Source organism: Nicotiana tabacum, chromosome 19 (assembly GCF_000715075.1).
Source record: "Nicotiana tabacum cultivar K326 chromosome 19, ASM71507v2, whole genome shotgun sequence".
Taxonomy (NCBI): Eukaryota; Viridiplantae; Streptophyta; class Magnoliopsida; order Solanales; family Solanaceae; genus Nicotiana; species Nicotiana tabacum.
This window is the reverse complement of record NC_134098.1, coordinates 83,566,090-83,583,403: the sequence shown is the minus strand read 5'-3', so window position 1 is coordinate 83,583,403 and position 17,314 is coordinate 83,566,090. Positions and strand designations below refer to the sequence as shown.

At 38.1% G+C, this 17,314-nt stretch overlaps 1 protein-coding gene across 1 annotated transcript; it reads right to left on the bottom strand.

Moving 5' to 3' along the window:
- Positions 1-2,895: 2,895 nt before the first annotated feature.
- LOC107767217 (E3 ubiquitin-protein ligase UPL3) lies at positions 2,896-17,095 on the bottom strand. Its single transcript, XM_016586139.2, has 18 exons — positions 15,686-17,095; positions 15,331-15,441; positions 15,067-15,183; positions 14,768-14,938; positions 14,533-14,694; positions 11,108-11,356; positions 10,889-11,010; positions 9,325-10,744; positions 7,030-7,125; positions 5,287-6,828; positions 4,941-5,165; positions 4,727-4,831; positions 4,335-4,415; positions 4,166-4,234; positions 3,917-4,045; positions 3,714-3,836; positions 3,370-3,533; positions 2,896-3,141 (listed from the first exon to the last, which is right to left on the bottom strand). The coding sequence occupies exons 1-17, from the start codon at positions 16,583-16,585 to the stop codon at positions 3,468-3,470; spliced, it is 5,688 nt and encodes a 1,895-aa protein (XP_016441625.2). The 5' UTR covers positions 16,586-17,095; the 3' UTR covers positions 2,896-3,141; positions 3,370-3,467.
- Between the last annotated feature and the right edge of the window lie 219 nt (positions 17,096-17,314).

Below are 17,314 nucleotides of genomic sequence, written 5' to 3'. Positions count from 1 at the left end.
TAGGGGCAGTTATGAGCACCTAATTTTTGACTATATTTGAATTTTTACCACCTTCTAATATATAAATATTTTTAGAAATTTAATATATATATTTTTAGCTTTGTTATATTTTTTAATATAGAGTAAGAATTAAAAATAATTTAAAAGGTCAAATTATTACTATTAGTATTGTTTTTATTTTTTATCTTTATTTTAAAATTGATAAATAAAAAAAAATGAAAAAATTAATATTTTTTTTATTTTCGGATGGGAATAAAATAATAGAAAAATTAAAAGTATGGAATAAGAAATTAAAACTAAAAGTAGGTGAAAATTATTTTTTTTTTTTTAGTAAAAGAAAGTAGAAAATTAAAAAAATTAAAAGTAAAAGAATGTGGAAATTTAAAAAATAAAAAGTAAAAGAAGTTGGAATTAAAGAAATAAAAGTAAAGGTAGCTGAATTTTTTTTTAAAAAAGTAAAATAAAGTGAAAATTAAAAAAAGAAAAGTAAAAGTAGGTGGAAATTATCTTTTTTTTAAAAGTAAAAGAAAGTGAAAATTAAAAAAAGAAAAGTAAAATAAGTGGAAAATAAAAAACAAATAAAGTAAAAAAAGTGAAAAATTAAAACATAAAAGTAAAAAAAATGGGAAATTATTTTTTTTAAAAAAGAAGAAAATGGGAAGTGGGAATTTTTTTTAATTAAAAATAATAAAATAATAAAATAAAATAAAATAATCTGAAAAAATTCCGAATTTTTTTCTATAAATAGAAGAGAAATGTGAAGAGAAAGAGGGAGAGAAGGAAGGAAAAATAGAGGAGAGAATTGAGAGGGGGGAAAATTCTTCTTCTACGCTAAGTGAATTTTTACTCGTTTCATTATTTCTTTCGAAAATTCAAGCAATTCATCACCCTGTTTAAGACCCAAAAATGCCTCAAATTCAAGCCTAAAAACACCTTGTGAAGTTTCATTGATAGTCACACCTCTCACGGCAAAAACCAGCAGCCTCACGAGGTATAGTCGAGTTTCGGTCCGGGCTCGAATTTTAGAAGGTTCGTCGCTAGATTTTCTGCTCATCTGCCGATTTGCCCTTGGTTTGGTGTATTTGCTCGACTCAGAATTATTTTTGCATTAATCAAGTTCTGAAGGAAATTTTTTGCTTAAAGGTTCATTGCTTATCCTCCCTTTGTTAATTATTTTATTGTTTTGTGTGATGTTCTTATAGAGGTTCATGTGATAATTTTTTGTGTTGTTTTATTTATACACATTATCATGTTGTAGTGTCTTTTTACATGTTTCAAGCGATTTGTCAACAGATTATTTGAATAGGATTTCATCTTAATGAGATTTGCTATTTAGAATTAAGAATGAAGATCTTGCCATATTAATGGGACATGCGTTAGAGTTCAAGTAAGTGAACCAGAAATGAGTTATCACATTTAATAGGAAAGAAAGAATTAGACATGGGTTGGATTGAGTATAAATATGTCATGCCCAATAATTTTGTCACTAGACTAATAATTAGCTCATTCTTTCATAATTGATAAATGTCTCCTAATTTCAAAGATAGAGTAATAAGTTGTACATATTTCTAAGTGTAGATGAATTTTCAATACTTTAAATAACTAATATATTTCCCGACGTTCAAATAATTTTCTATCCATAAACTCTTGGTCTTACAATAATTTCAAATTCGTTTAGAAAAATAATACAAGTGCGCGTTCACATGACTTGACCAATCAACTTCGAATAATAATAAATGTGTTATTAATTGTGTACACGTACGCGTGACATGATTCTTGACGCCAAACAAAAATGAGTACACGTACACGTGACTTATTTCAAGATAATTTTCATAAATCTAATCAAGCAATAAAAGCGGACATAGGTAAAACATGAGAACCAATAAAACACAGGTTATCCAAAAATAATATAAGCCAAATGTAGTCATTAAAGCGACCGTGCTAGAACCACGGGACTCGGGGAATGCCTTACACCTTCTCCCCGGTCAACAGAATTCCTTACCCGGACTTTGTTTTCGCAGACCAATAATAATAGAGTCAAACCTTCCTTTGACTAGGAATTCAAATAAATGGTGACTTGGAACACCCAAAAAATCAATTCCAAGTGGCGACTCTGTAAATAAAATAATTCCTACTCAAATTTGTCACTTTAATTGGAAAAACTCTTTAACCCACAACAATCCATAACACATATCTTTTGTGGGGAAAAAGGAGGTGTGACATACAAAATATGATATTAGGTAGGGTGGCAAACGGGCGGGGCGGGTCGGATATAGGATGGGTCGAAAACATGCAATGAAAAAACAGATAAATTATCCGACCCGACTCATATTAAATACGGATAAAAAATAATTTAACCGGCGGATAATATGAGTAACCATATTATCCATGGTTTAATGAATATGATCACTTTTGGGAGAATTCCTAATCTCCCAAATTTGAGCATCCCCCAGTTTAAGGTTTTACAAATGTAAAAATTAAACTCATTAGTTATCCATTGGTTATCCATTTTTTAAATGGATAATATGATTCTTATCCATATTTAACCCCTTTTTAAAAAATTTATTATCCAACCCATTTTTTTTAGTAGATAATATAGATGATTAACTGTTTTCTTTTAACCATTTTGCCACTCCTAATACCAGGTAAAATTGATAGGAGTGAACCCATTATTCATCAAGTTTTTTTTAACCTTGCAACACTTGCCTCAAGAATTTTTATCGTATTAACTCACTCAATCCTACCTCTACCGAATTTATATAAAATATTAAAATTAGAAATTTTTATATAAATAAATTATATATTTTTGGGGCCTTAACTATTTGGGGCGTAAGGCAAGGGCTTCACCTGCCTTACCACCCTAGAGCCGCACTTGGCTTGAGAGCACCTCAATTATGCTGGCCAATTTATTGGAGCATATTACTAGTAACTGAAATGTCAAAGTACAACATTCCTTTTATCTGCGAGAAGCAAAGTGAAAAAAAAGGCCACACTATGCCCTTACATGTATGTGCTGCACGACCTTAAAACGTCAAAATTGAAAGAACAATCTTCCTACATATTTACAAGCATTTGCAGCATAGAACCCCCGCAGAAAAAATCTCCCATCATCACACGGCCGAAGCAAGGCTCCAATGTCAGCTGTGACGTAAACAGCCAAAACACAAAAGTCCAGAGTTAAATAACCTGAAGACGCCGCAATACTTGGCAGGTAAATCAGCAGACTAAATACATGGCTCAAACAAACAAAAAAACAAATAGTTTTACAATCTTAGTGAATAGTACTGCAGTAATGAAGCTGGCAATCAAGATAGAGGAAATGTAGTCTGAATGAAAAAATGAGACGGCGGATTCTTGAGGCATACAGACCTTGGTGTTGCTAGTTGAGCATGGGCCAGAGCCGCCTTTATTGAGGACCAGACACAACAATTTCACAGTTGTATTCACAAGTCCATTTGTCAGGTGACTTATGATAAATCAAAGGATCCTTGGCCTTCATTGATCGCATAGAGTAACTTCTTGTACATGATTTCCTGTAGAGTGACGTAAGGCATAAGAAATTCTATTTGCCGCTCCCAAGAGAGTGGAAAGAGATAAGAGATAGAGAGTCAGTCTTAAATTGCACTAGGAAAGCAGATGACTACCCTCATGAAGGAGATGCGGGGATAAGTTTCTGCACAACCTAGAGCGGATGGATTGGGGAGAAATCATACCTTAGTAGAATAGGGAGGCAGTTTCAGGTAGTTAGCACATGTCATCACACTAGGTAGGTCATCATCTGCAGATTCTGATGGCATATTACCATTTGATGCTGTATTACTAGCACTAGATGAATGCTGTTCCAAAAATACAATGGTCAGTCACCGCAGAGAGAATAAAATGGTCGGACTTATATTTTAGCTAACTACAACTGTACCTTCCTCACTATTGTCAACTTAGGATTGAGCACAGCCAGACCACCTGGAGGAAGCCGGGGAGCACCAGTGACAAACTGACAGAACGCTCGTTGCTGCTCAGGAGTGAACTCTCCCATGATCTCTAGTAACTGAGGATCAGCAAATTAAACAGTTGATATCATTCTGAAGTCAATAGAAGAGACAGACTAACTAGCTTGGTAACATTAGTCTCAGGTACTACACTTCCACTGATAGCTGAGGAAACTTACATAAACAATAGCGGGACTCTTGGCTGTATATCCATGATCAAATTTGATATGATCTACAAGAGTCTCAGCCTGCACAAACAAAACAGTGAAATTGGAAAAAAAGCAGGAAACTTTCAAGTATACAAGTATCACAGTGTGCTATACTGGGTTCATGAGAAACAAAGGTTACCTTCCATAACTCTCTACGGCCACAAAGCAGGTAGTCCAACTCAGAAGGAGAGAATGTTTGCAGAGCTGAAATGTCAAATACCTGAAAGTTGTGGAGATTAAAAGTTATCATCTCATGTATCTAATTAGCTAATAGCCTGTTTGGCCATGCTTCTCCCAGGGCCAAAAGTGCCTTTTTTCTCAAAAAAGTGCTTTTTTCCTCAAATCGAGGTGTTTGGCCAAGCTTTTGGGGGAGAAAAAGTTGCTAAAAAGTATTTTTCAAAATTGATTAGCCAAACACAAACTATTTTTCTCCGAAAGTGCTTTTTCGAAAAGCATTTTTGGCAAAAGCACTTCTCAAAATAAGTTGATTTTTCCACCAAACACGCTATAAATCCCATGATGGAAACTAACCTGATTGAAGCCAGATCTAAATGCTTCCATCTGCCGCCCAATTCCAGTCCTCACAGTGGCATCAACCACCAAAGAAACATATTCCTCCAAGTTACTAAGATCCACCTGCAAATTCCATTTAAGGTACAAATCAAACAAAATGATCAAAAGAAAAAGGACAAAATTTTAATTAAAAAAAAAAAATAGAATTGGCGTCCAAGGAAAAGCAGCATACATTCTGATCGCCTGCTTTCAGAACATATTCAGGATAGCCTGGGAGCGTGAAATCTAAACAAAGATCCTCAACTGGAGTCCCACGAAAATGCAAATCACTAATTTTGTCTTGGCCCAGGCCTCCCATTGATTCTATATATTGTTTCCGACTAACAAGAGCTTGCAACTCTTGCAAAGTCTTTCCCAACTCGGCATCAAAAGAGAGAATATCATACAGATCAAGCTCCTGCAGTGTTTTAAGCACAGAACCGTTAGAAAAGATATACAAAAAAATACAAAGGTGGGTGCAACAATTTGATCTTAGAAGGTATAACGTGCAACACAAAAAAACAGAGAGAAACCCTTACTTGGCCAAGGACAAGCTTATAGAAAGTTGTTGACATAGGGAGGTCCAAAAGCCGCCCATCTTGAAGTGCTTTGGCCATCACACGCCCAAGCAATCTGAAATATTCTATTACTTTGGTGAATTGGTTTCCATCAGCAGTATCAACAGTCGATGGCCAGGGACGTGGGAATAATCCAAGAGGTGCTTGGACAAGTTCTTTATCTTCCCTGTTCAGTTTTTCACCCACGCTCACTTCCACTGAATGTTCACTTGATGAGGAACTCGTCCTCCACATTCCCAGTCCAACTTTTTGCAGATCATGACTTAAAAGGGTATAGAACTCCAGAGTTGGACCCAAACCAGTGCCAACTTCACCAAAATATTCAACCTCAAGAACAGCTTTTTGGCTGGAGTACATCTCCATTACTTTCGCAGCAGAATCTAGAATGCGATTTCTAGAGACACGGACTTTCTGGCGCTGTAATCTCCCGACCCTAACTTCTCTCTCATTGGTAGATCCATTACCATCCGCACCTTGTTGTTGCTGAAGCCGATACAAAGCCCTAGATAATCCAAAGGCTGTTGAATAGAAGTACTGGCGTCGAACCTCAAATGGAAAAAGAAATGGACAGGACCTTGTCAACTGATAACACCATGATGGAAGAGACCCACTACAAAGGGCTAGAGCATCCTGAATCTGTCGGGCCAACTTTGGAGTGAGCTTACTGTTGACAAATTCCTCCGGAGGAATTTTGACACCAGCAGCACTGAGCTCATCTAAACTCAACTTTTCCCCTTCAGAAAAATCATCAATAACTGACTGGACACGTAACCGTGGGGCCAGCTGGTTTAATCCATCCAGTACACGTAACAGGGCCAAAATGTTGTAAGTAGGATTGGTTTTTTCCATATCACAAGGAAGTTCTCCCTGTAATATACTATCTAACAATGATGCTCGATGCAATGAGGGATCAGCACTGGCACTTGCTGAAGAACTAGCTTTGTTACACTTGGTGGAAGTTGAGCTCCCATCACCTTTGGTAGACCTCTCTGCTTGACTGTCAGCCCTTTGGTATGTGATAGTGTAAATATCACCCCAAAGTCTGCTTCCGTCACTAGATACAAAGTCAGTGCCACCATATCTCTCTTCATCATCCTCATCAAGGACAAGCTGCCGCTGGATAGCCTGGTAGATAGTCAAGTGCCTATTAAGCTGCTTTCCACCTGCAGAAAATACAAGTCTGTGCGGATCACTAGTGCTAAAGAGAGGGCGTCCATGGCGATCTCTAGCACCTCTCACACCTCTACCATTAGCAGATGCAAGTCCGGCCATGGCAGCAGCAGCAAATGACATTGCACCCCTTGAACCATAAGAACTCCCACTCCTGAACTCAACGGATTCAGATCCCTGAGCAGAAGCAGCTCTGCTGCTAGAACCACCACCAGCATTTGTCTGGCTATCATTTGCCGTCTGTGCGGCAGGATTCTCCTCCGAAGAATCACCCAATTTAACATCATGAACTTTGTCCGGCATGCAAACAGGAAGAGAATCATCTCTCAACACCTAAAGCATTGGCAACAATTTCAGAAAACCATCTTTAATACAACTGTGCATTAAATTACAAGAGCTGATCAATTTGATCTGTGGAGAAGCGACTGAAAACATGCACATCGAGAATGCAGATCTGCTCTCAACAATCTAAGCGTAAATTAGAAGAATGGCAGAACTCGAAATTTAAAAAATGAGATTTTAGTAGTAGCTTACATCATCATGGTCATCTTCATCATCATCAGATATATCGTCATCCTCAATGACCAAAGCATCATCAATTTCAACAGGTGACATATCCAACTCCTCATCCTAAACATCGCAAAAAGCAACGGAATGTCAAGGTTCATATTGTCATGCAAGCAGCAAAAAATGAGGAGATGAAAAATGTAGGCAGTAAAAATCAGAGAAAGCATCAATACTTTGAATAAGCATTTTTCTGTTTCATTCAATATTTTTGAGACCTCAATGTTCAAGAGACCTACGTAAGTGATTCATAAATTAACTCGGGATCCAGTAAGCTAAATCATGTAATTAATTTATCAGTCAGCATAAATACGTCAAAAGAAGAATTAGCAAGATGTGCAAACAAAAGGTATACATTCTTAAAAGAGAAGGACAAGATACTAAAACCCTGTAACTTTCACCTCCCGCTAGAAAGGGCACAGGGACATACTAATGACAGTATATATGTAGGATATGATAGTTTAGTAGAAGATTTGTATTTTGAAGCTGTCATGAAATGGACACGTCTAGCGTGCAAGTTGGTCTTGGTCATCAGTGGTGAGTAAGGGTAAAAGACATGCAGAGTAAAAGTGTCTTCTAAACTGATGAATAAAATTTAGAAGCAAACGTTAGTAGTACACATTGAGAAAGTGATGCACAAGAAGTACCTAAATTACAGAATAAACTTTTATTTGATAAGAACATGATGTTAAATTTTACGCATCTTCTTCTGATTTAGGTGAGTTAAAATATGACCTTTTGTATATTTGTCTTGTAGGTATAATGGTAATACTCTTTTGAGAATGAATTTCTTTTTTTCAGAATGAGGTATAATGGTAATACTCAATCTTTTATTATTCTGCGTGTTCATTTCCAATTACAAAGCTGCTTTCTAGCAGTGATTCCCTTTCTTGCGTTTGATCAACGCAATTCCAAGACATGCAGGGATTCATGAAGCTTACCTACACCTTTGCATATCGTCTACAGCTTCTCTAACTCTCGATTAAGTGTGCATACAAGAATCATCACAGTCAAAATTGACTTTAACAAGGATATGTTCCTAAAAATTTCAGATATCTCTCAAGGTGAGCATCTAAATGAAATGCTTATTACATGAACAACCATGTTGATTAATTGACGGTGAAGAACCCGCCGTGTGGATGTCCATCAGGCAATGACATCATTTCACAAACCCCGTCATGTGGATGCCTATAACTTCTGACAATACAGGTAATTTTTTGATAATCGATGGGTCAATGTCCAAAATCAACCTTAAAAATTGCAAACTTTCATTTAATACTCCCAAACCACAATATTTATTTGGGAGGGAGGAAGTATTAACTTTCTTCTCTCCTTGAGCCAAGATTCTAACGGAAATAGCCTCTCTACCTTCACAAAGTAGGGGTAAGGTCTGCATATACATTACCCTCCCCATACTCCACTTGTGGGATTACACTGGATTTGTTATTGTTGTTGTTGTTGGAGGAAGAATTAACTTTCTTCTGCAGGAAAGGTTTATCTTCAACGGATTTCTCAAGTTAACGGAAAAGAATAAAGAAAGACATATTAACAATAAGAGGACGTTTACTCACCGGATATCATCGGTTATATTGGATAAAAAGATGATATACTAATCATTATTGGTAGACCATCCTGTCCAAGGAGGGCGTTTAAGATGCAGGAAATAGAGAAACATGAGTTTTCTATTTTTTAATAACGGCGGTATATTGGTCAGCTTGCGCGCACCTCGACTATTCGACCAGGTACCTATTGCACCCCACCAACACATGTACCAAGTAACTCTCTCACCGAGGCTCGAGCAAATTGGAAGAGATCACTTGGTTTTTTTTGTCCCAGCTAGAATTTGAAACCTAATCTCTAAGGTTTGCACTCACTTCATTGAGGCAACACCCTTAGGTTAGAGAAACATGAGTTTAGGTGAGGAAAGACCATTTTACCCTACTTAAATAGGACATACAAAAAATTCCTTCATTTAACAGATAAAATAGAGAATTATTTAACCTATCAAAAACAAAACAGAGAATTATTCGTTAGCTGTAATATTTGATGTAGTACTAAATACCAATATTTCAATAATATTTCTCCTTCTTGTTCATTTGTAAATTTTCTCATATTATTTATTCATCTATACTATCTTTCCTGGAATTTGCTATTATTATACAATTATTCTTCAACAAAGTAAAGAAATGACGAATTTTGCTCCAAAGGTATTTTGGAAAAATGAATCCATCTACTAGACACGCATAATAGAGCGAAAAAACATACCTCGGAACTAGAATCCCCAGTCACGGGTTTCACCTCTGTTTCTTTATCCAAGGCTGCTCGTCTTCGAGCAGCATTTCTTGTCTGGGGCCCTCTGCCATCTTCTTGAGCCGGTTTCAGAACAGCCTTTCCTTTGCCCTTGGAAGAACTTCCATTTTTTTCCTGTGGCGGGTCTTTCTTTGCACCGTCATTTATATTAACCGCTGACCTAGATCGTGTACGCCGAGATCCAGAAGCCGGAGTAGAAGTAGATGGGCATGAAGCACCAACTCCTGCAGGGGTGGTCCCAGACTCAGAGTTGCCTACTGACGCAAAGGCCTTTTGTCCAGACTCAACTCGCTGAACTCGAGGCCAAAGAAAGTCTTCAATTGCCGCCAAACTTGCTAAAGGATCAATCAACACAACATTTGAGGAGTAGTCACGGAGGGTTTTGTCCCCTTGAGCTCTGCAAAGGCGTAGCTTGAATGGTTGCGACAAAGCACTTAAACCTGAAGAAAGTCGCGCATTTCCGGTAGATGATCTGGAAGAATGACTCAGCACGACAGGGAACCGCTCCAACGAAGATAGGGCATTTTGAAGCTTTTGAACCAAAACAGTCATAGGAACAATATTTCCACTATCAACAGTAGCAGGAAGGGCAACTGCAATAAAAGACTTATATCTTCTGATTGCTTGTTGTCGAAGCCTAGACAAATTAGCATCTGAGATTCTTTCCTTGGAAAAAAATCCACATGTAAAATAGTTCAGCAAAGATGCAACAACTCCACTTCCAATGAACTCGAAAGTTGATACACCATCCCCTTTGCTGAGCTCCCCCAGCATGGAAGCTACCAGTTCGGCCAAGGTCTCTTCCTTACTGGCAGAAATATCTCCAAGCCGAGGAGCAGAAGCTTTTGATTTTCCTTTAGATTTAGATATTTGTTCATCAACACCAGCGTTCAACTTCATACTGAGATTCTTCAATCGTAGAAGATCATCAGTAACGCCAACTTCAGAAGCCCCTGAATCTGAAGGGAAGTATTTATCTTTGAAAGATTTAGCACATGCACTGACTGCCATGCGAATGCTAGAACTGGTCTTTGGAATTTCCAATGAGTTTGGCGGTGATCCACTCCCAGGAACTGTACTCTTGGGATCCTCAATGGAACTTGCATCTGCATTTGAATTATTGCCACGACGTCGATTACGCCTAGAGCGAGATGACCCAGGTATACAATCATTGTCCTTCTCAGCAGATGATGGCTGGGAAGGAGCGGAACTATGGGACGCAGACACTATCAGAGCATCTACAGCATGAACAACACCTTCTCGCACAAACATCTTGGAAAAAATTCCAGGAAGTTTTTCCATTAAAATTTCTGCTACTTGAAGGGCAGGCACCAGCACTTGGGGATCCTTCCAGGCCAATACTCCAGCCAAAAAACTACAGAGAAATTACAAATGCACTACTAATTTCACCACCAAAGAAATATGATGCACATAAAAGATTGTTCCATGGATAAACCATTCCCCCCCAGATCCACATCTGATGAAAAATTTCAAGCTTATATTTTGCTGATATTCATACCTTGATATGTTAGTGATGTTATTTAGAGATTGAATCATATCTGCACTGCTGAAGTACATAAGTTTTCCAATAACAGAGAGACACTTGTGGCGAACTGGACTATTGACACTGGATCCATATACCTGATCAGCAAAACAAGTAACAGGGGTCATCTCGTAAATCTCTACCATGGCAGTTGTAAGATGGAGGTAGTAATTTACAATGGATTATGATACCAACCTGGATCAGCACAGGAAGCAGATCCATTCCAAATTGTTGCAGAAGTTCAGGTTGATCATTCAATAATTTTTCTCGAGCTGAAACCTCCTGAGTAGATAGATTCGTCTCCTCCTGTTTGGTAGAACCACCAGCAGAAGGTTTCTTCACAACAGACCCTTTAATCAACAAATTAGTGCTGGTTGGAAGAGAGATGGTCCCTTGAGGCAGCGAAGGAAGAAGCTCATTTGCCAGGTTCACGATCTCAAAAATCTAGTAAAACCCAGGAAAATACATTTAAGGTCCTGGTTCTATCCAAAAAGAAATTTTGCGGTCCTTATAAGAGGTAGAAGCAGCATTCAAATGAATCAGTTCGCACGTAGCACAGAAAAGGCAGGCATGGTTTTCGTGGCATTTGTTCAAGCACCAGCTAGTGAAACCAGACGGTCTTTGAAACAAGAGGATCATTTAACCAATAAGCGGGAAGATTGTCATCTTATTTCACAAAATAATAGAGTCAATTAGAGGAATAACACATTAGACAAAAGAATTAAAGTAATAAGGTTGTTCATAACATGATCCAAGTGCTATCTAAATTACAACTGAAAGATCTTGAATGTTTTAGAAAACTAAGCCATATTTACGCTACTAAGGTTTAACTGATCTCAGCGACAAACAATTTGAGAGTCTTCAACTACTAATAAAGTTTCATAAGAAAACCAAGGGTATGTCCTAAACCTTATATTATTGTTTTACCAATTTTTACGTGATTCACATTCTAGGAATAAACATTTGAATATTCAATAATGCACTTGTAATGAAAAGGATAAAATTTCTAATGAAAAAAACTACACTTGTGAATTATTGTACTTCTTCAAGTCTAACAGCAAAGTTCCTTAGGCTGTCCAGGAAGTATAACAGCTGAGGGGAAAACGATAAATAGATACTTATCATCAACTTTGTACTTATCAATATGTTCACCGATTTTTGTCCTCGGAGCTTCAGTTCAAAGTCAAAGATAGTATAGAGGGGACATATGTGGTAATCATATGTCGCGACTTCGAATCCTTCTATGAACTCCAATGTAAGTGTTAGAGAGTTGAAAATGTGCAGGCTTATTATCCACCGAGTTGAAGCTAAAAACAAAATTTCTCCATCAGCTAAAAAATTCACCGATATCAGTTGCAATAGTGGTGATCCAATCCTACACCAGAACATCAAGTAGGCGTATGGATCAAATTGGTTTTTTGAAATTGGAAAAAGAAAAGTATTTGAAGTTGAAGTTGAAAAAGTACATTTGAAAGTTTAGTTTAGAAAAATTTATTTGAGCTTCCTAAGGCACTCGCACTATATGGGTAACTCATTCCTGATTTAGAAATGCAGACCACCACATTGTAATGTCACTACCTTGTTCTCGGACATGATGAATCAAATTGTACCTATGGATCTGTTTTGATGTGTTTTAGTTGGTTTCTGATTTAATTTATTTGATTTGGATGGTTAATACACGAACTTTGGTAATTTTGGTATAAGAATGTAAAAGGTGCATAACCAGACTATCCAAACGGAAAGAAAAAGATCAAGAGAAGTGAATATTTGAGGTTGAACCTGCACAGGATTTCGCACCACAGCCCCAGAAGGCAGGCAAGATAGAGCGGGAAGACTACCTAACACATCACAAATATGCACTGCAGCCTAAAAACGCAGGGGAACAGGAACATCGTACATGATATCTTGCTGCAGCACAGAACATGGCACAGATGGATCGACTGCGATTTGTAAGGATATTTTTGGTCTTTTTGACATTACCCAACCCTATAAACACATGTACTTGTTCGGTAAGTTGGGTATCTTTAGTCTTGGAGCCATATATTGAAGTTTGAGCCAATGAAGGAGAGACTCCAATCTCCTAATCGGGTTGTCACGTTTTCCAAATCTTCTTTTCTATGATTTATGCTATGAACTCCTTTATGAAGTAATTTTCCTTTATAAGAACTTGATGATGTATTAGTTTAGACTTTAGGTTCTTGAATCAATACCTACTGTGTATGTTTGACGGTGAACCCTTCAAATCAAATCTTAATTTACTCGAGAGAGAAATTAAGAGGAAATCGTGTGCTTGAATAGTTCTCGTAGCGGCTCTCCTATAGCCCATTTATCCGAGAGAAGAATTGGTTGCAGGAGTGTGTTATTGGAATTGGAGTATTCGAGAGAAGCTACATTGCTATCTAAAATCCATCACTATAAACATACACAAATTGAACTACTAATGTGTTTCTAGAATCTTTATGCTATAGTTATTCCAGAGACGACTCAGAATAATTGGTGATCAGAATAGGCGATTATACTCATTAGAAGTAATCAATATTTATTCTAAAAAAAATATATGTATTAATCAAGGAGTAAAATCTAAACAAACCAACTATAAGTCTCTACTTCTTCCTCCAATAATTCTCTTCAATCTTGGTTAAAAAAATATAGATCATTTTAATTTTTTTTTTGTTGGACATTAGAACAAAGTTACAACAACAACAACCCAGTATAATCCCACTAGTGGAGTCTGGGGGAGTAGTTTGTACGCAAACCTTACTCCTACCCTGGGTAGAGAGGTTGTTTCCGATAGACCCTCGACTCCCTCCCTCCAAGAACTCCCCACCTTGCTCTTGGGGTGACTCGAACTCACAACCTCTTAGTTGGAAGTGGAGGGTGCTCACCACTAGAGCAACCCACTCTTGTCAAAGTTATTGGAATTTAATTGGAACTTAATAGTTGGAAGTGGGCATTAGAACAAAGTTATTGGAATTTAATTGTTTTCAACTACCAAGAATAAATTATTTGATAACTGTTCCAGTCCTTGTGGGATCGATACATAAATGAAACAATATTTGACAATAACAGGCTTCATTTTGAAAAATTGGTGTTTTGTGCTCTTAGAACAAAGTGTAGGATCAGCAGACAGCAGCTCACCGAGATAAGGTCAGGAGTGGGGGGTCATCTACCAGGCATTCTTCTCATCTTGTTCCTATTATGTTCATTTATCTCTTTGGTGGGCAAGCGAAGTTTCCATCTACGTGACCTTAATAAGATGTAATGCTGGAACTTTATCAAAGAATGAAATGTAGAGTTGGAAAGCTCCACATATAATTTCTGGTGTATTCCTATCAAGCATGAGAAACTTCTCATAGAACATCTCTTCCCCCCTACAGACAAACTGACCCGCCAAAGAAAGGGAGCTAACTTAAGACTACGAAGTATAGCAAATGAATCTAAGCTTTTTGAATCCGATTATTTTCCAACACACTTTATCCGCAGGCAAAACATACTAAAAAGTCACTTTGTCTTTCTATGCTACATATTTCTTATACCCAACATGAGCCTCTTGTGAAAATTTGTTTACAAGAAATGCTAGCAATTGTAGCATGAATGAAAACTAAATGTATGATATATACCTGCTCCGGAGGTTTGCTCAAGGCAGTTGAAACAGACACAGAGGCCACAAGACCAGAACCTGATAGAATATCCTTGAGAATTCCACTGATACCAAGCAGCAGTAAAGTTTTAGTTCCTAGTGGAGAGCCACTGGCACATGTCGCAAGAAGCCGGATTAAACCCTGCAAGCGTTATCAAGTCAGAATACAGCTATCAAGATTGTAAATGCCCGACATATGGAAGAGTTAAACGTACTGTGTAGGTTGACGTGCTGAGTGAAGCCTGACCACCTCCAGAGTTACTGGTTGAGATGAGTGAGGCAGCTTGGGTAACAAGTCCGTGATTGCAAAGTTCATCTAGCTTCTCTGGGTATGATGCAAATGATTCGGCAATACGGGTCAAGCAGATAGAAGCATGCTCTAATACCTGCAGACACATCCAAGCACCAAGAGAAAACATTAAGAAAACAAAAGTTAAGTTTAACCAAACTAGGAGGGGCCAGGGAAGAGAAGATATCTTCCTGCAACGGTAGCATAACATGATAATGAATTCACCTTTGCATCATGATATTGAAGGAGATTTGTCAAAAGCGGTACAGCTTCCATGACAAAGTCAGCAGCATCTGAGGGAAGCTTCTTGCACATATTAGCAGCAGTTGCTAATGCTACTCTCTGTTGAAGGACGAAAGATGTTAGAAACAATTGTATATGTACTAAAAGGGGCTGGAAGTTTCTTATTTCACTAAAACTGAACTCCCATCAAAATCATGATACAAGATATTAAAAGATTCCACAAAATCATGAAAGGGATTTTTCTACCTGAACACCAGTGGAAAAGAAATCGAGATAAGAAAGCACAGCCATCAGCGCACCAGCCCTCAAGCAAGCAGTTGGGTGTTCCTGAGATATCTTCTTTAGAGCTTGCAAAGACTGTCAAAGGTAAAACATTAGCATTACAGCTAAAAAAAGCCAATCCTTAGTAAATACACATAATGGTTCCACGTAGAAACAGAGAGTTGCACTTAAAGTCAACTCGTTCACGGCCTAGTTAAGCAAGGATTATAATATTCGGATTGCGAATAATAGTTATGGATTAACTATGCTGGGAGTATCACCATGAATACTTTTTCCTTGTAGGACACATAAATGTTCTGTGTCAAACAAATTCACTCACCTGCTCAGCCAAGTCCATGTATTCAATTGTAAGCAGCCGAGCTACAAAGCATGAAACAGCTCCATAATGGACAACAGCAGCACAAGAAGAAGGTAGAACATCAACCAAGTGGGTAAGAGCCCGGGCTGCAAGAAGCATAATATCAGGATTGCTCTCGTGATTCAGCAGCCCAACAAGCACAGGTACGAACGAGTCCACGGAAAATGTGCTTAGTGAATCTTCCGTTCCAATAGAAAGCATCTCACACAGCTGAGTCAGAGCTTCTACTTGTTTCCCTTCCTCACCATCCGCCCTCAAACCGGACAATATCTTCTTGAGCCGGCCACTCTGATGGGACGACGACGCAGACCCCATTGCAGAGCTGGGGAGTAAATCATCCAATCCAGCACCTAGTTTCCTAAGAAGTCCTTGAAGTGCACTACTTGCTGAAGTTAAATTCTGGTGCAAAATACCAACACCCCCTTCGCTATCATTATCATCGTCCTCACCACCACCAGAATCTATGTTCAATCCTAGACTCCTCTCAGCCTCCCTATCCCTATCCCTATTCTTATCCCTAACCCTAACTTCATGCTCTTTCTCCTTACCTTTATCCAAATTATTATTATCTTTATCGGAACCATGACTAGGATTCTTACCACGGCGGGTTCGGGTACCCGACCCGGAAGATTCGTTTGTGGAGTCCATGGGTGTAGATGAGTCCTGGGAACGAGTTGAGATGCGAGAACGAATTGAGATCGATGCAGACGCGGCGGTGGGAGTTGAATTGGCGGTGGAAGTAGCGGCGGCAGTGGTGGAGAGACGAGCACGCTTAGCGGCACGGGTGGTGGGACCAGCAGAGGAAGAAGAAGAAGGCGCTGATGAGGTGGCCTCCGCCCGCTTCCGGCTCCGAGTTTCCATACAAAACCCAAAACCCCCTTCAAAACTGCGAATCACCTCGCCGATTTAATAAAATCGGCGATCAGACACTTTCCGATTCGGATATCATCGTCGTATATCAGAAACCCTAATTCACAAAATTGAAACGATTTTTAAGCAAAAGGGATAAAAAAGATGCGATCTTTATCGATTTTAGCTAAAATCCCCAAATCACAATCTATTAAAAGTCCCAAATCAGTATAATCGGAAAAATCGAATTCCAATTAAGTGCTTTGAGTAATCAACACGTTTGTTTTGTAGAGCGATATGCGACTCTGAGTCTGAAAGGAGGAATATAACTGAGAAAAGGCAAGATGGAGAAAGCTATATAGAAAACCCTAACTCTATAAATATTTTGTGTCTGTTGAAATTTTTATTTTTTCCTTCCCCAAAAAGATCGAATAATTTGCTTTTGGTTCCTTTTGTAATTCCAATTCTTTTTATTATTTTATTTTTGCTCCCTTTTCTTTTTTCTTCCCTTTATTTTTCTTCTTTTTCCTTCATTTCTACAGAGTATATATATATATATATATATATATATCACTCCACATACCATGTCAGGCGACGCCTTTGGCGGTGACTACAGTACGAATTGGTTCAAAATCGGTTGGACTTTGCTTTTCAATTTGGTTCTCTTTTACGTACTTGTTTTAAATTTGCTTTTCAGATGGTGACGTCTGCTTGAAAAAATAGAAAAATGTTATAAATATA